General features: G+C 37.4%; 1 protein-coding gene across 3 annotated transcripts in view; it reads right to left on the bottom strand.

Moving 5' to 3' along the window:
• CDH12 (cadherin 12) overlaps positions 1-21,949 on the bottom strand; it is a 542,650-nt gene that overhangs the window by 56,016 nt on the left and 464,685 nt on the right. For all 3 annotated transcript variants that reach the window (XM_057396851.1, XM_057396674.1, XM_057396769.1), the window contains exons 5-6: positions 15,522-15,641; positions 9,893-10,060 (exon numbers count right to left, since the gene is read on the bottom strand). In XM_057396851.1, coding sequence (XP_057252834.1) covers positions 9,893-10,060; positions 15,522-15,641 — 288 coding nt within the window. The remainder of the gene's footprint in view (positions 1-9,892; positions 10,061-15,521; positions 15,642-21,949) is intronic.

The following is a 21,949-nucleotide window of genomic DNA, read 5'->3' as shown; positions in this document are numbered from 1 at the left end:
ACAAATCAGCTCTTCCTGAAAGTGTTAAAAGAATTCTGATGCAAAAAAAAGGAATAATAAAAATATAAGAGAAAACTGGCATAAGTGTAAATAGAAACTTGCATAGATGTTGAATTTTATGTTAATTTCTTTGTGTTGCTCACAAACAAATAGTAACAGAAGCCTACTTAACTGTCAGCTACTGTCACCCAAGGTGGGCTGTATGGCCTGGATTGCAAAGCATAGGCTGAAAAGACCTGTGACTGTACTCTGTGGCCCAGAAATAGCCAGTATAGAATAGCCTATTTCCATGCTATTAAATTCTTTTACCCACACCAAAATAGGTCAGCTTCTTGGAAAGTGACTGCACAGAATAGATCCTGATTTATACTAACTTTTAAAAATTCCTGGAATTTGACTAAGAAAGCTTTACTTGGTCAAAAGTGTGGCCAGTCGATGTGCTAAAGCTAAGAGTATGGATGGTTTAAATGCCCAGGAACTTTCCACCATGTTTTCATGTCCTTCTTCAAGTCTTCAAAGCAAAACATGAACCATTGTATACCTTCTTTTATTCTATGTAAAAATGTCTCTAATTGCAGTGATTGAGTGATGGTGTAGAAAAAAAAGTAGAGAGGCTTTTTTATGACTCGCTGGCAAACATGCGCTGGTTGATGAGAAAATGAATATGAGCCAGCAGTGTGTGCTCGCAGCCCAGAAAGCCAACCATATCGTGGGCTGCATCAAAAGGAGCATGACCAGCAGGTCGAAGGTGATCCTGCCCCTCGACTCTGCTCTTGTGAGACCTCACCTGGAGTATTGTGTGCAGTTCTGGTGTCCTTAACATAAAAAGGACATGGAACTGTTGGAACAAGTCCAGAGAAGGGCCACGAGGATGATCAGGGGACTGGAGCACCTCCCATATGAAGATAGGCTGAGAAAGTAGGGGATGTTAAGCCTGGAGAAGGCTGCATGGAGACCTGATAGCAGCCTTCCAGTATCTGAAGGGGGCCTGTAGGGATGCTGGAGAGGGACTCTTCATTACGGACTGTAGTGACAGGACAAGGGGCAATGGGTTAAAACTTAAACAGGGGAAGTTCGGGTTAAATATAAGGAAGAAGTTCTTTCCTGTTAGGGTGGTGAGGCACTGGAATAGGTTGCCCAGGGAGGTTGTGAATGCTCCATGCCTGGCAGTGTTCAAGACCAGGCTGGACAAGGCTTTGGGTGACATGGTTTAGTGTGAGGTGTCCCTGCCCATGGCAGAGGGGTTGGAACTAGATGATCTTAAGGTCCTTTCCAACCCTAACTATTCTATGATTCTATGTAGCTAACTTGGGTCAAATAGAGACAGCACGCAAGGGTCACTAAGCTGTGTGACAGTGTAGTTGCAAGACAGAACTGTAAAAAGCTTACCTATCTGGGATGGTGAAGACTCATGATCTCAGTATAGTAAAATGTGGAGAGTCTCAGAGCTGGCAGTGAACCAACAAAGGATTGTTTTAGTAGTGTTCTTATTGGGAAGAACAAAACACTTGTGGAGGAGGAGAAGATGATGGCCACACTGTAGTTATATGATGAAAATGACATCAAGGACAAAGTTGCGTCTCTTTTGGGAGAAGGGAGACAGGAGTGCATGTTGAATGTAGGGATAGACAGGGTGAGGAGAAAAGAGAAGGCCAGAGAACGCGGAGGCAGAGATCCCTATGGTACAGAAGTGTGAGACCTAGAAGGAACCTGGATTAAAGAAGATTTACCCTAAGTCTTCCTATGATTCTGTAACAGCACAGAACGAATACTGGTCTGCTAGTATTTATTTACATAGTGATATGACTATTGTTTTTCTGGTGTTAAAGCTGTACTTAAGCAACTCACTAGTATTACGATCCAAAATTACAACGACCTCTGCATGGCTGCTGGTTTCATGATTGGCTTACAATTGCATGAGCAGGTTTCAGGAGTTTTTGCATTCCTGTCTTACATCACTCCTTGAAGTAGATGGTTAAAATAAAAATGTTCAACTCAAAAATACAGTTCTGTTTTACCCAAAACTCACAGGTAAATGGAAATCAGACTTCTTTAACATTTTCTGACATGAAAAGACTTAAGTTTGATTTACAAAACTAAGGTGGTGCTTTTTTCCATTTCTGTCTTATGGGCTAGACCAGGATTCAACCTTCCTTCCCTTTCTAATTCAAAGCAAGCTCTGACTGTCTCTTACCTAATCACTGCCTCCAGGCTAGTCTGCAATGAATCTGTCCCCCTGTCCTAAGTATCTCCCATTTGGTATAAAATAAGTAATTAGCTGCTGGAACTGAATGACGGCATCTTGTCTGCCAAGCACATTCTTTAATCAGTGAATGATGGACCCATTTTCATTCCGAGAGCCAATGAAGATACAACTGCTGTATACAAAGCACAACGCCTTTTAACAGGAGTACCAGGAGAAGCCATACTTCCCTTTCTAAATTGCAGTGGGTAGAATAACTTCCCAGAAAGCCAAGTAGACATGTAAAAATACTTAATTAGGCAGATCAGACCTCTGAGCCTTAATCCCAAGTAAGTTTTCTAGCAAGTCTTCCTCATTTTTTTTTTTACTTATTTTATCAGAACCTCTGCTTTCATAATTTTAATTTTTTAGGTTACTGAAAAGAATAATTTCTTTATTATACAGTCCTTATCTGTAGATGCCTATATTACTACTGGATGGGATCTGTGTTATATTCTTCTGAAATCTTTAAAACAGATACTATTATCTGAGGAACTGCTATGTCATAGCTCATTCATCCAAAGCAGTGAGTTAAAAGTTTTTTCTTTCTACCTCATATGGATCAGAACACCTTTTAATAGCACTCTGCATCCGAACCCAATTTTGCAATAAAATCTGAGCAAGACTGGTTCAAAGAAACGTGAATGGAATCAGTCACATTTAGTTTACTGAGTAAACAAAATTTATATCCTTTCATACAGTAAAACCTTTGCTAAATAGTGTGTGTACTCTGATGTACTACACTTCCCAGAATATTTAGATAAATAACTATGACAAGATTTTTAAATCTACGGAGGGGGTAGGCATAAGTATGTGTAGGCAGGCTATTCCAAGTTCAGCACTTGGCTGTCTTTTTGTCAAAATATTTCTACAGATGTTAGTACTTGAAAGGAAGCCTATTAAAATATGATATGAACCAATAAATAATCACTGATGCTATCTAAAGGATAATAATATGTAAACTCTATTCTTAATATCATAATTGTGAAATAGATAATAAATCTAAGTCATAGATCATCGAGATAATGGATCATCCAAATAGCACACAAAGGTTATAGAACAAAAAGAAAAAAGGGCTAGCTCTCTTTTCTAAAGGTCTTCTTTACTTGCACTGAAAGTCCTGAAATTGTGTCAGTGAAAGATAATATTTTTTTCCAGTTTCTGAATTGTCTGTTTTGTTGACTTTTTTATTTAAGATCATTGTTTCCTCTGCTGTCTCCAGTGGAAATATGAATACGTTCTGTGAAATGCACTGTAGTGGCCACTCCTGAAATCCAAATCCAGTTAGCTGCAAGTCTACAATATGGACAGGCAGATGATGTGCAAGGTCCTAGGAATGACTGTTCAACCTTGCCTTATTTAAGATGTCACTGCCAAAAGATGAATAGTTACATTTCTGTTTCCAAGCATGTCAGCATTTCTGGAAATTTGCATTGCTTTTTATGCAAAATAACTTGATGGATTTCAATGGTATGCTTCTGGAAAGACCAATGACAGCAAAATAATGTCCCCTGTTATGTCTAGGCACTGGTCTAGAGCCATCCAAGCATTTTAAATGTGGTTGCAAAACAGCCCCAAGATAATAGTTTCTAACCATCAGAGAGCCTCTTTTTTTAAAGCCAAGACATGCACAAGTAGACAAAATTCAAGTTTTAGGTCCAAACCTTAATGCATCTGTCTTCTATTAGAAACAGTTTTCAATCATTACCCTAAAATTCTCCCATGAGCTGGAAATTATGTGATAAAACATAGCTTTAGCCAAATAGTTCTTCTGAATGAAAAAAAAAAAGTAAATTCAGGGAGCATAACCTTAAAAATACATACCTTAAAAATAAACCCAACTTATTGCTGACTTCACAAGACACTTGAGAATCATCTTTTGCTTGCTAATATCAGAATAAAAAAAAGTATAAATTTTAAAATTCGATTGTATTTTTTTCTACACTAAGGCCTTACCCTCTAAAATGTATTTCTGCCATGTTAAAATAGAAAGGCATACTATTCCTTTGACTAAAATGATTCACATGTGAAATCACTTTCACAGGCACTCTGTCACTAGAGATCAAAAGAAAGAGACAGGAAAAAAATGAAGCACAATAACCTTACAAAATATGAATCAACCACTTCACTTACTTAGTTTGATTCCATAAAGCATAATTTATATTAAGTAATTATACAATTTCTGTCACTTAAATGTTGAAGCAAATATAACCCATTCACTCTTTCTTGCAGCTTACATCAATGGTTGGAAACAAGCCCGTTGTCCACAGAGCTAGCTCAGACCAGTCTAATGCTTGATGAGTTAAGTTTGACCACTAACTTCTAGGAAGGATAAGCACATCCTGCCTTTTTACTTAAAGAAATGTCTTTTTACTTAAGCAGCTCTTGTGTGCGTGAGCAGCTGAGAGAGAAAGGCCGTCAGTTCCCTTCTGGACCAGGATGCATGCCTACAGATAAACAGCTTTTATCCGCTCTTTTCTATTCAAATGCAATGTTGTATTAAACCAAATTTTCATTTAACTGCTTGAACATTGTTGCTCTGGAAGGAAATCGATGTACTTTTGCTTTTAGTCTTTGACTTATTTTTTCAGATTTTGGCAAGAATCAAACTTTGGTATGAAACATTCATTTTAATATTTATGAAAAATTTCTGTCTTTAACAAGGAAACATGCCTAGTAATGCAGAAAATCAGTGTACTAATGAAGAGTTAAGCAAGACATATGTGAAAAACTTTTGGAAATAAATTTCTACTAATAAAATAAATCCAGCTCATTATTCCTTCTAGCTATAAAGAAAATATCAATTTTCTGAAGTGCCTCATTTTTCAAAAATGTGGGCCAACAGATACCTGCAGGTTAAAGAACTCTGACAGAAATATATAGTGTTTAGAGGGTTCCCCTTTGTTACATTCCTCATTACTATGAGACATGCAAGGTGGGAGTTCCCCACTGAATATCTTCAAAAGCACAGGTTCTGAATAAAAAATTCCATGTTCAGCAGGATAGTCAGTGGTTTTTCATCACTGGATGCTTATATCCAATCCGAATCTGTCTGTCTCCTTAAAGGATCCTCAATGAGATGAAGGTGTTCCATGATATATTTTTTTGGCAAGCTTGTAATGTATTATTAATCAATGTAGCTTCTTCCAAGTATTAATAATATATGTTCTCCTACTTCTGCTGTGAAATCTTTTTTTTTTTTTTTTAGCTTGTTTAGCTGAATTCAGAAATAAACTTTATTCTGTGATCATTAACATCTTCTTATTTGATAAGGTAATCTATAGCATGGCATCTTTGGTATAAGCCTTTTGGGAAACTCGTCCTGAGTATGTGATGGTAAACACTTACCCTGCAGCAGTTAGTATTAAAGGACCTTCAGGCCCTCTTTTCAGTCTGCGCTTGGACTTCCTGGCTTTTTGACCAGCAATGAGTAATCTGATAGTGAAGGTCTCAACTCCCAGCAGCAGTGAGGGCTTATTAGATCTCCTCAGGCCTGAACTTGGAACTTACCTGGACCTGATTTTAAAGGCTTATTTTTGCTTAATTTAAAATTCCATACAATCATCCTTTTAGCTATAGTAGTCAAGCCAACGACAAAGTCCATTTTCTGGCAGGAAGTTACTCTGAATCATTGCAATGTTTTCCAAGAGCAAAACTGAAAAATACAGTTACTATAAGAAAAAAATTAATACTCAACTTTTTTTTCTGTCAATTATTTTTGTCTACTTATAATTAGCTTTTTGTCTCTGAATTTCAGGCCCACTATACATCATCTCACATACTGCTTAACGAAATGGGACTGGCTAAGTAAATCCCCATTGATCAGGATTTTTGCTTTTACTGTTTTGATTAAGTAGAAGTCCTTAGTTTACGAGAATATAAATCTGTAGCCTATAACACATCCCCTCGAAAAGAACATTTCAGGTCTGCCTTGACCAAACTTGTTCAGTACACTGGAGTCCCCATACTCACATTTTAGCTTGTAAGCCATGCTATATATTTATTATATTCAATATCAACACAAACCTCCAATATTATTCTGTTTTGTTGAAAGTCACTGCTCTAATTCAGTTTCTGTGGCATTTGATATAACAGAAAGAAAATGTTCTCAACTCTGTTAGCATCCAAAGCACAGGGCAAGCTTGGTCTCTGGTGATTTTTTTTGTTTTCTCCTTCATAGCAGCGACTGGGCAAAGATGTCATAACCACACTGCATGCATTAAATGAGACCTCAAGGCTACCTTTTTCAAAGAGGATGGTATGTTCCATGATTTCTCTGTGAATTTAAAACTGACTTGTGTATTTTTGCAACACCATAGTAATTGAAGGCATACAATGAAATAGAAAATAAGTAAGGCCTTTAACGGCAAGTAAAGTAAAATCTACAACTGAAAATTAGACATGGGAAAGAGAACTGGGCCCAAGGAATTTGCCAGAGCATTGAGTTTCTCAGTTTCCAGGCAGCTACATTATTTCCTCTGGCAGCTGTGGTACTCTTCCAGCAGCAGGGCTTCCAGCTGAAAGGAAGGAGCAGACTGCAGTGGTGGGCAGTTTAACAAGCACCAAGCATGAGAAAAGCGGGAATGCTGGTTCAAAGAGACCTTATGTGACAGTTTGCTTGTTGACCAGAACTGAGGTGTCTCACAAGCGTTTTGACAGGATGTCAGGAAACACAAGGAGGTGCTGGTGCCTGTAGGTCATCTGACAAAATAAGGCAAGACTGGGCAGAGGTCTTAGGCATGAAATCAAGACTGGTGAACTAAAGCTGAAGTTAAGGACATTCATAGTAGCATAATCTGAAATTGTGTCACTCTGTACGATTTGTGAGACAAAGATGGAAGGGCCTTTAAGTGCCTGTCTGAGAAAAAGGGTAAGGAGAAGAGTTGCACATTACTGGAAAGTAGGGGCACTTGCTAAATAATGGGTGTCCATAGAGAATATACAAAATTCATTTTGGCCATAGGAAAAAGAGGCTTCAGAAAGTTGAAGAATTTATCCATGGGATAAAAATTCAGGAAAATTATCAGGTGCTGGAAAGCATACAATTGAAAAATATGTAAAAGCACGCAGCTCAAATAAAGGATGCAGTCACCAGAATTCTGCATTCTTCACTGAAGGTGATGGTAGTCCAGCAGGAAATGCAGAAGTGGTAGATCATACAGAATCAAACTAGGGTCCTGTAAAGACCAGAAAGCAAGACACAATATAAAGCCAAGGGTTAAAATTTGAACTAGTATGGGTACCTTTAACGCCTAATGCTACACAAGAATATCAGCACGATAGGTATGTTCTGTGGGAGAGAAGAAAATCAGGCAGGCAGCACAGTAGCAAGGAGTAAAATACACAGTAAAGACAAAGCAAGTCTTATCAGTGAAGGAATAACTGTAGTTCTTAAAGGAAGCTCTAAGTCAAACCTAGAGAAGAGAACAGTATTAACAATAGCTAGCCAGGAAAAGTTCATTAGTTCTTGTAAACTTTACAGCAACAATAATGAGCTTAAATACAATATCTGTTCAGGAGCAGTAAGAGCCAAAAAAGAAAAAAAAATACCTAAAAATCAATATAAACTAGGGATAGTGCTAAAGAAAATCTGAATGTGATCACTGAGACAGTTAAACCACTGTCAGTGGTGGGGATACTAGCTAGGGACCCATTTTGAAGGGCCATAGCAAATGCACAGCACCCATTAAAAAACAAGTCTAAATGGGTAAACAACGTAGTTCATAAAAGCAAGAACACATCGTTCAAGGAGATTAAGTTGTGTCTTAAGGAGGGCAATAGAAAGAGCCATAAAATTTGCTTTAACTATAAAACCACAAGTAAAGAAGACAAAAAAAGAGTTTGAATAAATCTCTGGCAAACAAGCTAATAATAGTTGTTTTTTTAAAGACATTTGGAAGCAAAAGCCTGAGGGGAACTGTGTAAAGCCAACCCAAACTTGAGATACAGAAGTACTCAGAGAAGGTAAGATCACAAATGTTTAACTTCATGCATTTTTTTCTTTGTGTTCATTTAAAGTAGCTGGGGAGTTTTTCTTTCCTGGCACCCTTCTTTATGAGGGACTTATGAGAAGGATTAATTAGATATAGAAGCAGTTGTGGAATGAACAGACACAAGAGTAACAAATCATTGGGATTAGCTGTTACACATCCAAGAGCCTGAAGGATGAAATAAGTGAACAATGATACGCAATATTTTTCTTCAAACCGCTACGGCACAAGAAGGTTTGAAGGACCTAATATAACACTTATTTTTTCCTGCAAAGATTTCCAGGGAGCTCAAAGGAGGTAAGGATAGATATGACTAAGATGTGTGGAGCAAAACAGTAGGAGCAGCATTAATGGATGCACAGAGAATACCCTGCATTGAAAAAAATTCGACAGCGTTTTTACAAATAAAGGTCACATTTTGCAACACTTTCTGAATTCTATGTAGGGACAGATTCAAAACAAAAGAGGGGAAGCTGTTTGTTGTGCAATACATGATTAATCTGTTCACCTCATTAACATAGGATGTTGTGGACTTCAAAATTTTACGGAAGTTTCAAAGCAATAGGTAACTTGCTGTAAGAAAATACATTAATGTTTGTTAAATATGAAGATACAATCTGGGTTAATAATTATTAGAAACTGAGGAAATGTTCTGGAGTATTGTTTGGCCTATTCTTATGTATACCTTCTAGATGTCAATGTAAGAGACAAAAGGCAGGGCCAATGGATCTTTGTCTCAACATGGCCATTCTTACATGCCTGCAGAAATGCAATATATTTTTGTACTGAGGAAAAGAAGAATACTTATATTAGAAAAATCCATGAAGTTCAGGTGTAGTTTGGCACCTAAGGAGCATTTATAATACTTAAAGTTGGATTACAATTCATGTGCAAGAAAAGAGATACAAAGTAAAAAGCAGCCATGGTCTTGCTGCAAATTTACGCAAATATTCTAATATGAATTTGCCTTACTAACAACTTCCACCAGCTAATTGTTTTGGCATAGTTATCAAGGTTTATGCTTGATTAGTGTCTGCATTTCCAAGGGACAGAATATACAAAACTTCGGTAAATCTAACGGAGCAGTAAGTGACAATCCTGCTAATCATAAACAGACTATGAAACACTTTAAATTAGCATATTTCTGAAAAGCTTCACTTAAACTAATTGATATGTTAAAAATTGTCATTGGATGGTCACTATTTTGAGGCTATATATGTTTTCAAAGACAGATACAATCTTCCCAAGAAGTGTAAAAAATCTGTTCCTGATTATCATAACAACAATGCTCAGTGTGAGACAGTTCTGTCTTCAGTACCTGGAAGTCTTAGATTATAATGACTTTCCATCATTTGAAGGGTGTCATTCAGTTTCCCTTGACAAAAACAGTATTTACTATCTAATTTCTGAGGTCTAAAAGAAATGAACTCTTAGGTTCAGGCTGGTCCTGTGGAATGCTGATATATTTCCTCTTAAATCTTCAAAAGTCTTACTTTCAATTTGAGCTTTATATTATTTAAAAGAACAAGAGTGTATTCTAAGTTTTTTTTCATCAAATACTATTCTTCCTGGATCTCAATTCCTTTTCTAAAGAATTTTTCATATTAATACTTTCTGTCATGCTTAAAATTAAAATTAGTGCATTTGGAATACAACATACTCTTAGGAAATCTGGGCGGGTTGTCATTGACATCCGTGAGAGTAATGTTTACAGTGGTAGTACCAGCTAGTCCTCCCAGCTGTCCTCCCATGTCCTTGGCTTGAATTAGAACTTGATACTGTTCTTTCACTTCTCTGTCCATATTTGGCAAAGCTGTTCTTATTACACCTACAAAAAGGAACGGGAAAGAGAAAGAACAAGTAAACAAAGGGCTGTAATTGTCTATGATTACATTTTAATACTGGATCTCTTGGACCAAGAATCGAATTCTTCCTAAAAGATTCATAAGAAAGGAGCTCACACAGAAACATGCAAATCACTCAGGCTTTTCAAAAGTGTGTTTGTCAGCTATTCAACCATTCAAAATGAGTGCTGTGTCTTTTCAATCAATACATGATCTGCTGAAAGGGAATGGTGCATTTTTACTAGGGATGTGAATGGTGTGAGCATAGGTTTGCCACATCAGGACTGAAGAACGCTGTGTTATGCAGAGCAGGGCAATGTAGGAAAAGATACCAATGCATTTCAGAGACTGCATCTTCAATTGTTTCCATCCAGTCACTTGCCATTAGGCTACTGTAGGCCCAAGACAGTATCCTTTCGATACAAAATGAGGTCTTCATTAGAAGACTCTCCTTTACTTGAGAAAGTTTTCTTCATATAGCATGTAGATGCAATGAAAACCATAAAAGTTGCCTTAAAGAACAGCAATTAAAATATCATGGTATGTCATTACCCAAATGCATCTTAATCTTCAGTGATTTTGGATAGCTGATGTCTAAATAGGTATGTCATAATGTCCCTTCTGATATGTTAATAATGTAAATGATATAAGACAGACTTGCAGAGAGTGAGAGGGGATTAGCTGATAACATAAAAAGCTGCAAGTTTTGGACACTCAAGTCTTTCTCTTGAAAATAAATGTATAGGAGAAAATGCATTTCTTTCCTTGTCAAAATTTTACAAGTGCATATTATATTGCAAAATGCTATATATTTAGCAGTAATTTTCAGAAAATGGCTAGTTGCAGACTGGTACAGACAGCATGCACAATTGACAAATAATTGGATTTTATTTTTTTTTAAATTAAGCATGCTTCTCTTCTAAATTATTATTGAATTAGAAAATATTATTTTCTAGTATTAAACCATTCATATTTAAAAGCAGTCTTTTCCCCCGGAGATATAATGCGTCTGGAATTATAAGAAACAAACTTTAAGGGTCATTCTTTTCTTTATAGCTACTAACTGCTGCTGTGTTAACAAGAATAGGAACTGCTAGCTTATAATATTTGCTCAGAGTCTAGGAATAACGTGACCTAAATCTGCTATTTCTGGAACCTATTAAAAATTCCCATTGAATTGAACTGTATAACAATTTTTCTCCATTTGTGACACTGATAATGATAAAAACAACATTAACTATTATTTTCCACTTCAGTATGGCATGCACAGCTTGTTCTAGACAGAAATCTTGAATTTTAAAACTAAAAACTTGTTCATATTCATGTGATATTCATGGAAAAAAAAACAAAACAACAGAAAACTTTTTCTAAATAGGATAAACATTACTCGGTTTCCTCTTGAATCTCTTAATCCATATTTTAGCATTGTGAAAACTACATATTTCTCAGTATAATATCCTTGGTATGCTCATTCTAAGGAGAAAAGAGCTATGGGAATTAAAGACTTCCCTTGTTATACTATACAAAATAACAGTAAGAAGAAAAAAACTGAAAATGGGAAGATAGTAGGTTGTGAGCAGGAGATGCAGTTTTTCTGATTGTTCTACCTCTTTCAGGTACAACTGAGTGGCTTTCTCAGAAATATTCCATATGGTCTTCAGAAAATGAAGAATTTGCTTTCACTCTAGTAGTAAAATTCCCAATCACTCACTGCTTATTCCTGTCTTGAAGTATAAAGGCACTCTATACATTTTAATGCAAAAAACCTCTTTGTCTCCAGAAAAAAAAAAAAAAATCTATGAGAATAATTTTCATGTCTAGCAGTTCATAGGCAATTTTCTCTTTTCTACCTATTCTATTTCAAAAGTGCAGAAAGACCCCTGAAAATTATTATTCCTACGAAAATCACCAATTCATATTGGCAGGACAAAGGTGATTTAAAGATATCTAACCAGTAAACAAAACAAAACAAAACAATGGAGGCAAAAATCCCTGGGAAAGAAAGTACTACAGATCTTGGTATTCCAGCTTCAGCTTCATGAAAAATATCCAAAATTTAAACCAAAGGCTTATTATAATATAGAGGCCTTACGTGCATGTAATGGTGTTACGAGTGTTTTTAAATCCTTCTGCCTTAAGATTTACAGTAAAACTTGTTCAGCTCTAGAACTGAATAGATTCATTTGTGTTTTTTTTTCTCTTTTCAAATGTCATCAATAGCAAACATGAAGGAAAGTCTGGTCTCGACAAGGCTGCTGACAGTTGAAAATACTATATGTGAGACCTGGCCCAGAAGATATGTCTTGCAAAGCTATTAAGCCGTAATTCAACAGGAGATGATCCGCTTATGTGGAAGAGAAAATCCAAGTTCTGGGAAAAACTTCCTGAATAAAAATTAGTATCAATACTCCTGCTGATGCCAATCTGGATTTCAAGAATATAACCAACATTAGAATATGGACTAGACTACTGAGTTGAAGAAAAAATTGTAGACATTTAGACATAAATAAAATTATTGACTTCATAAACATATCAGAAAATAGAGAGTTTGTCAAAAAGATATTTTAGTAGCAGAACGACATACAGAGGAAACATAAGGGAGGTTATCTGTTTTAAAAGTTCTCTATGTTACAGAAAACTCACATGGAAATCAGAAGAGCAATTTCATAGCATTAAAAGGTAACCCTACATATAAGATTTGAGGCCTTAAAATGTGCAAGTCCAACAGCTGTTCCATAGGAGGGACTGTAATGCATTTTACTGCCCTGAAAGAGCAATAAAATCTAACTCTCTTGCTTCCACATTGTTTGCTCATGTTCAGCAAAGCACTGCAAAAAACTAGAAGGTCAGTAAAGAGAAGTAAACAGGCAGTTGTGACATCCAGACCCATAAAGGTTAAAAACTATTTTAAGTGTACTAGATTCATATCAGAGTAAATATTTATCACCTATCAGGAATGATTTGAGAAAGCATCATCAATCATAGAACACCAGGTTGGAAGGGACCTCAAAAATTTGGAGCAAGTTCAGAGGAAGGCCACGAGGATGGTAAGGGGGCTTGAGCGCCTCCCATATGAAGACAGGCTGAGAAAATTGGGTTGTTCAGCCTGAAGAAGACAAGGCCCTGTGGAGACCTCATAGCAGACTTCCAGTATCTGAAGATGGCCTACAAGGTTTGAGAGGGACTCTTCATTAGGGACTGTAGCCATAGGACAAAGGGTAATGGGTTTAAACTTTAACAGGGGAAATTTAGGTTGGATATAAGGAAGAAATTGTTTACTGGGAGAGTGGTGAGGCACTGGAATGGGTTGTCCCAAGGAAGTTTTGAATGCTCCATCCCTGGCAGTGTTCAAGGTCTGGCTAGATGGGGCCTTGAGCAACCTGGTCTAGTGGAAGGTGTCCTTGTCAAGGGGTTTGGAACTCGGTGTTCTTAAAGTCCCTTCCAAACTGAACCATTCTATGACTCTATGATCTGGTCCAACCTTTCTAGGCAAAACATGACCTAGATTAAATGTCCCAGCACCCTGTCCAGCTGAATTTTAAGTGTCCAGCATTGGGGAATCCACCATTTCCCTGGGGAGATTGATCCAATGGCTGATTCTTCTCACTGTGAAAAATTTTCCGCTTGTGTCCAGTTGGATTCTGCCCAGGAGTAACTCATGATATGATACAGCCAGTTAATGAGCCACAGGAAAAAAAAAAAGTTATTTTTCAAGTACTAACAGCTTTTTTTTTCTTTTTCTCTTTGGGAAATCTGTACTAGAACTGCAGTTGTGGCTCCAGTTTTTCTTGCCCTTGACTTCCTCCTCGTTCTTTACAAAACTGAAATAAAAAATTAAGTATAAAGGCAATTCCTTTTATTCCCCCAGACACTTGAAGAAGTCCCATTCCAGTTTGAAAAGTAAAATCTCTCACTGTGAATTGCAATACTATCTCCTGCTAAGCATGCGACAAAGTAATGTGCCCATTGGAGATAATGCACTAACAGCCTTGTGAGGCTCTCACTGCAAAGCTACTGCTTTACCAGGTATTGATTGAAGGCTTGGCTTCAGGAGCAAAGATTTGGGAAGGGCTTTACCCACCCTTTCTACAAGTACAATGACGAAGTGCATGTGGGATATGCAAATCTGTTGGAAAAAAGGGTGCTTAGGCAATCAGGAAGTGTCTGACAAGGACTGTCACTCCTGAGCAATCTCGAGCTACCCATGTGCTGGTCAACCTGCATGCAAGGCTGGATCTGCACCTTGTTGCCGCAGAAAAGATGTGGACTCAGTCAGAGATCAATATGATAGACAAAAGCCCTTTATTGCAAAGCCTTAACTCCTTATATACTATTTCTTACATGCACGTACAGTGATTTGGCATATTATGATTGGATACATGTCTTGAAGACCCTTAGTGACTAACACATAATTGGTTAAGCACAGGTGTGAGAACTTGACCTGGAAAGCTTGCCAACAGTCCACAGTTCTCATTAACTCCGTGAATTCCAGCTTCTTCTTATCTTGCTTGCTTAAGCTTCCTCAGGCCTCTCATGGCCTTGGTGTATCTTTCAGGATTATTCAGAGTTTATGTATCAATTATCCGTTCTCCCTTGAGAACACTGTCTCCACACCTTGTCACCTGCCTTTTCAACCCTCGCCTGTCCATACAGACAAGTGAGAGTAAGCCCTAAAGGCTCTTTAACACACAATCGAGCACTCAAGTACAGCTTCACTGAAAGGAAAAAATGTTTGCTGGAAGTGTCATATGGACAACTGTTCCTGTAACATAGGAGGATGACATAATGCATGGCATTCACAATGTAGGTTATTGGCTCCTTAAATGAATTACTAAATATATGAACAAGAGTGACATTTGGAAATACAGGACAAGATATCTAGTTAACATGTCTACCAACCTCCCAAATACCTTAGACTCTTTAAATGTATTATCCTTTTCTGCCCACACATCCAGTAATTACAAATAAACAACCACGCCCCAGGAAAAGAGGAGGGTAGAAGATGATTAGCTGTTCCACAGTCTCAAATGAGCTTCATATAGAAGAATAGTCATTGCAGAGAATTTCTGACTGTAAGTTCAGCAAGCAAAAATAGAAAAAAGAGTACAGACACTCAATCATCAGGAAAAAAAAAGCAAAAGTAGGATGCATGTAACATATACAGCTTTAGCTATAGAGAAATGGTAGAATAGATGGAAAAAAAAAGTATTCAATGTATACATATCTTTGATATTCCAGGACTGATTAGAGGAGCATGTTTCTTTTGTTTCTACAACAGATTGTAATTCATTCAAAAACTAGTAAATTATTCAAACTGAATGATGTGCAAAGTTACTCTAATGGCTTCTGGCCATATCAGCCCTTTACATATTAATTTCCTGATACTGCCCACATGAATCAAAATCAAAAGTTTAAAATTTCCACTGTTGCTGATAAACTATTTACCTGTCTTTGGATCAATTGAGAAATATGGTTGCCCCTGAAGAATGCTGTAAACCACTCTAGCACTGTTTCCATAAGTGGGATCATCAGCATCTGTCGCCTTTACTTGAAGCACATATGCTCCTGCAAAGAAACACAGGTAATCACACTTTCAGTATGGAGCAGTGATCAGGGATATTTCAGACACATTAGGAACACATGTTGCTAGTGGATTCTGTTGCAATTCTTGTTCCACTGGAAACAAGGTGAGAATAAATCAGTTGATTCTTCATCTCCATGCTAGCAGCCACCAGGGTAACAACCAAGGCATAATGGGAAGGAAAGGGGAAGCAGCCCACCACCAGAAGATACTATAAACATTTTATGATGCATGCACTATTTACAAAATCTTCTACCCAACACATACAGGGCGAGCTCTGGGGAAGTGAAATACTGGAATTTGAAAAGAAGTATACCCCACACTTTTGTGAAAAAAAAGTAGACAATTGAGAATACAAAGTACGTGGGCTGCATTTAGAACAAGTTTTTGGTCAAACAACTTCTGAATCTGCAAGTGGACCAATTTATAAGTACCTTAAGAAACTACTTTAGCAGTCTGATAAAAGGTGGAATTCACATTCCATTGAAGACTTGAGTCTTTTTGCCTTTCTAATACAGTTCAGTAGGAAACAGAAGTACTGTGGAAAAAGAAACTTCCCATGACACACTATTTTCAGCCATGGTTATAGACCAGACCTAGTGCAGTTTGCTTTATATTCTGACTTAAAGGGGACTGACCAAGCAAAAGACAGTAATTCACTGTAAATGGCAACAGTCTTGAAGAAACGTCCTTCTTATGGGTTCCTAAGCAATTTACCTGCATTTCCCCCCTGCCCCATAATAAAAATTTTACTCAACCTACAGTCTTTAGCAAAACAAACAGCCACATAGATAGGTTTTCCCATCAGCTTTGAAGAATTAAGCTTCCTATGATTTTCTGTGCAAATGAATGTTGGAATTCGCATAACCTAAATGAGAAGCTGCACAGGGAGGAGGGTTATCCCCACTGTTTTTGTTTTAAGGAATGTTCTGCATTTCGAGGTCATCTGACACTTTTTCAAGAATATACAACATATATTCTTCTTTTCAAGAAGATACAACAATACTGCAAGCACTTCAGGACTCCTACTTTTATGTAATGAAAACAGGCAAGTTTCAAAGGATGTTCACAGTCTAAAAATTAACCTTAATGGACTGCCAAATTTTATTTCTGGGAGTGCCTCATTGAGACATGCTCCACGTGAAAGGTCCTATGACATAGATAGGAAAGTAACTGATAGCAAAGGCAGCTGTTTGGGAGATTATTTTTTTTTTCAGTCCCTCTTTACCCCCTCCCACTGCCCCCCAATCTTCAAGAGATATTCTTTCTATCTCCTGAAGAAGACACACAAATATAAGTGTAATTTGACTAACAATAACTTTTTAAAGTCAATAAGCTGATCACGTTTTTAAGCTGAGGGCAAGTTTCATTAAAATAAACTTCTAAAAGAAAGAAAAGATTAGCAACGAATAAATGAATTAAAATAAACCACTGATATGGATTCTGTTAACTAAAAACCCAAGAGACCACTTTCTTGACTTTCTGGATGTGCAGGGTGAAGAATGGTATGCGTTAGAAAAGACAGAAGTCCAGGTTCAGTATAACAGTAGTGGAAGCAGTGCCTACTTACAAAATCGTTCAGCATTCCACTGTTTTGACCATACGCTGGTGAGTTTTGCTGCCTTCTGAAGCGCTGGAGCAAAGCATCAGACTCCCAGGTGCTGAGATCTGAACTGGAGCTGTATGACTGAGTGCTCTGGCTGACAAGTGTGCTACTTCAGGACTTGTTTAAGACAATAAACTGCACTTTTGCCAAAAAAAAAAAGAAAAAGAAAAGGTGGTGCTGTCAAATATTCCCAAGTACCCCTAGGACTAGGGCTCCTAGTCAGACAACTGGTTGCTCAGTTGCTACTTAAGGGAGCTGATTTTAGTTTGTCTTCTGAGTACTAATAGACCTGCTGGACTGAGATCAGAGGAGGGCCACGAAGATGATCAGAGGGCTGGAGCACCTTTCCTATGCAGACAGGCTGACAGAGTTGGGGCTGTTCTGCCTGGAGAAGAGAAGGCTCTAGGGATACCTCATAGCAGCCTTCCAGTAGCTAAAGGGGACTTAAAAGGAATGTGGAGAGGGACTTTTTACAAGGGCATGTGGGAAAGGCTTTAAACTAGAAGAGGATTAATTTAGCTTAGATGTAAGGAAAAAATTCTTTACTGTGAGGTTGGTGACACACTGGCACAGGGTGCCCTGAGAACCTGTGACTGCCCCATCCCTGGAAGTGTTCAAGTCCAGACTGGATGGCACTTTGAGCAGCCTGGCCTATAGCAGCAGGGCTGGAACTACATGATCCCTTTAAGGTCTCTTCCAGTCCAATCCAGTCTATGATTCTATGATTTATGACAGAATGCATGGATTGGCAACACTTCAGAACATGAGAAAATTTATGATGTATACTAAATTAGCACAAACTGAGAACTACTGACAGTATATTAATGAGCTTGAGTTCAAACAGATTTAGGTAAGAAATGCCAAACTCAGATATTCAAGCAACCTTAATTTTTCTTGTTATGGTGTAATTATTCACATATATTTAAGATGTCATGTAAGGTATTGAATGTGCTATTGGGTGTATTTTTAATAAGTAAAGTTGGTAATTTTTCATAAATTTAATCCATACAGTGTTTCAGGAGACTGAAGTAATGGATAGATACAGCAGTGAACATGTTTATCTCATTTTGCATATTCAAAGCAAAGTTTCTGTGTCTGGGAATGGATTTTGGAGCTCATTCCTTATTCCATCATTTGTATCTTAACCCCCCAGCAACAGCAGCATAATAGCAGTCATTTTCATTTTCAGTGCAGTGACCAGCTCCCCTACTTTCCAAAAGTGCTGTGACTAGCTAGCAGCTCCTGCTGTATCACCAGCAGAAGGAATTTTTTTACCAATACAAAGATCTGATGAAAGAGCATGAGCTAGAATTACTGCTTTCATGATGATACTTATGGCAGAGTTCATGTCACCTATTATTAGACTTCTACCATGTAGCCATCTACATTCACACCAGGCATCTGCAGATCATTCTGCAGCCACAGCCTGGGCACAGGCCACCTGGTAGCACTCGTCTGCTTGTGCCAGTGATGCAGAGGCAGATATGTGAAACACCACAGCTGGATCTATAGCTATGGTTAAGTTCTCACAGAAAAATGGGCACTGAAACGTGAAGGAAGCCTGATGGTCCCTGCATGTACTGATTATTAGCAGCCTGAACACATTAGGGCACTCAGGTATATGCTCCAGGTACATGCTCCAGGTAATTCAACCTTATTACAGAAAAGAAGGGAGAAATGTTGATTTATATAATAAGTTTTATTAAGGAAGACATTCAAAGTAATTTTAGCCTGATAAATAGCAAGTACTGAATATGAAAAATAATCCATTTCACAGTGACAGCAGTTTCAACTGTATTAATTCATCTGTCAGATCTTTTACAACTACCAGATAATATGTAAAGCTTATATTTTTATAAGAGGTCAGGCACATATTAATGTGCTTCCAGTCTTTTACTAACTTAAATATGTACTTAATGTTCTAAAAAGGTTTTATGAAATTGGTTTCTCATCCTTTCAATATTTTCAAGCATTGCTCATTGTATCTAACAAGCTTTCTATTTTATTGCAAAGCATAAAATCAATATATTTTTAAAAGTAGGCTCTGAAATCTAATTCTTTTTCCCAGGCAATAATACTGGGTTCTACAGCTATAAATCTTTAATGTACAAAGGTAGTGATGGAGGACCACACTTACTATAGCTCATGACATTGTAATTAAAACATGTACTTACATTACTACATGAGCTAATCCAATGAAAAAAAAATACAATTATTTTTTGTTGTTTGGAAATACCTTATATAATAGTCAGTATTTAAAAAGACATCTTTTTAATTTCTGATATGCAATCAACAAATATTTGATGTAAGGCATTAAAAAATGCAGAACAGAATTATGTGCTTTAGCTGATTTTTATGGTTTACAAATTAAAAATAAAGCTAAACCATTCACACAGCTCAAGGAAATGGTACAGAATTTTAATGAAGATTTTATTTTCTTTAAATGAATACAGACAGTATTGAAGACCAACATATTGTAAATAGTCATTTTAATCACAGCATACTGGCCTGAATTTTACTCTTCCTGAAGTCCAAAGGCAATCCAGCAATAACTGCAAATAGAATGGGGCCCAAGACCTCTAACTCATTGGCCAAACTGACTAAATAGCACTAAAACAGTCTCACAGTTTATATTAGAATGACTGAAGGGAAGTACAGGAAGCCTGTTTTTATACCATAATGAGAATGTTTATGAAGTAAGGATTTGACTTCCAGGTCTTCTGAGAAGAACCTGCTTTGAGGCTTTGAAAAGGCAAGAGAGAGCTGGATGGGAGCAGTAAGGTTTGGGGATAATTGAGAAGAGACACTGAAGTGAGAGGAGCAGGACTTTATTATAAGTGCTCCTCAGAGTCTGGCTGAAGCTTCTCTCCACTCTGTGTAGATCAGAGGTTCAGTCACAGCAGGTTGCTCAGGCCCTTGCCCATACAAATTGTAAATCTCCAGTGAGAGAGATCCCACAGTCTCTTAGGATGTTCCTATAGGATCCTGCCGAGAAGATTCCTGAACAAGCTCAGGTCACTTCTTTTGAAGTCCAGAACTGTGATCTTAGCTTTTGTCTTGTTCTTTTTTCTTTTTTTTTTTCCATATGGGAGGTTGTATGTGAATATGTATAGAATTTACTTTTTATAATGGACTATCTAGGCAGTTGCATCTACTCATGAGTAGTGAGTAAAGATCGGATAGCAGATACTGTGTCATAAGCTTTCTTATCCTTTTCCTTTTGTTTCCCCCTGCCCCAAGATGGTTTTCTTGTAGACTTAAAAGAGCTGTCATCATCTTGCTGTACACAAAACTACCAGTTGTATAATTTTGTGGTTTTGTCACTTTGCTGGGAGTTGTTGGTGATGAGTACTGGAAGGGACTGTCAAAGGTCATCAGACTGTTGTGCAATCGTTTTTTATATAGGCAGGAGGAAGGAAGGGCATAGTTGCTGGCATAGAAACTCACTCCTTGGCACAATATTCTTCTTAAACTATACCAAGATTAGCACTTTGGCAACTCAAACAATATTCATCCTCTTTTTAGAATTCAAGTAAAAACCTAATCAACACCTACCTTAGTCTTGTGTTTGGTTTTGGTTGTTTGGGTTTTTTTTGTTGTTGCTGGTTGGTTGGTTGGTTGGTTGTTTTTTTGTGTTTTGTTGTTGTTTGGTTTTTGTTTTTAGTTGTTTAGGGGTTGTTTTTTGTTTGTTTGCTTTATGAGGGAAAAAAAAAAAAGGGAAAAGTGAATTTATGGCTCACTGAAGCACTATATTGCAACTCAGATCAGGAGATCCCCCATCTCGGTAAATATTCCCCTGACCTGCCACTAGCAGTTTTAGCAAAGCTCCAATACTGGAAGAACATGTGCGTCTGTAAAGAGATGCTGACATTGCCCTTTTGGGGCTTACCTTTTATAGAAGAAACTACCTATAATATGTTTTGAAGATATACTCCTGAAGCTGATTCCCACAAAAGTAACGTAAGGAAGGCATATTTTATTTGGAAAAGCCAGTTTCCAGTTTATTTATTCATGGCTGTGCAGCCCTGATAATAACACATGCTTGCTGGCTCCATCAACATCTGGAATACTAGCCACAGTCAAGGAAGTACACTTTTCTACTGTTTTGCATTCCAGATGTCACACTGAATTTATATATTTTCCTCTCAGCTGCCAGAAGCAGCCATGTCCACAAAATCAATACTGCCATTCCCTGTTGCAATTAATGAAAAATGGCAGCTTTTTGCTAATACTTTTGCTGCACTCGCAGCTAAAAGCAGCTGTTGCAAGTTTTAGCATTTTATGCGTAATCCAACATATTTGTAATATTTCTAGAATAAAATTTGATTTACAGTGGCCATGATCCAAGGACTATGGAAGCTGGCTTTGTTAAGCTGAACTACACACTCTGATTTCATCTGGAAAACAGTGCTTTAAGCATTGACTTTTTTTTTCCTCTGGCAAATTGGAAGACATAGCATTATGAAGAAGAAAGATTTATTTGTTTCTTCTTACTTATGCCATAAACGCTTTATAAAGTAGAACTAGGGTTTTAGAAAGAGTCGGCTCATTTTATTGCCCACACTGTTTTTGTCTCTTGAAGTCTTTCTCCAAATTAATACATCCCTTTCTCCTGACCATCCCTGTCTCCCTGATGGATGATGACAGTAAACAGGGGAAGCCTACAGCTGTGGGTTTTTAAGATAA

Source organism: Pezoporus wallicus, unplaced genomic scaffold (assembly GCF_028554395.1).
Source record: "Pezoporus wallicus isolate ANWC-B61680 ecotype Strahan unplaced genomic scaffold, APGP_CSIRO_Pwel_v1 contig_7204, whole genome shotgun sequence".
Taxonomy (NCBI): Eukaryota; Metazoa; Chordata; class Aves; order Psittaciformes; family Psittacidae; genus Pezoporus; species Pezoporus wallicus.
The sequence above is the reverse complement of the archived record's forward strand: the minus strand, read 5'-3'. Positions and strand labels throughout refer to the sequence as shown.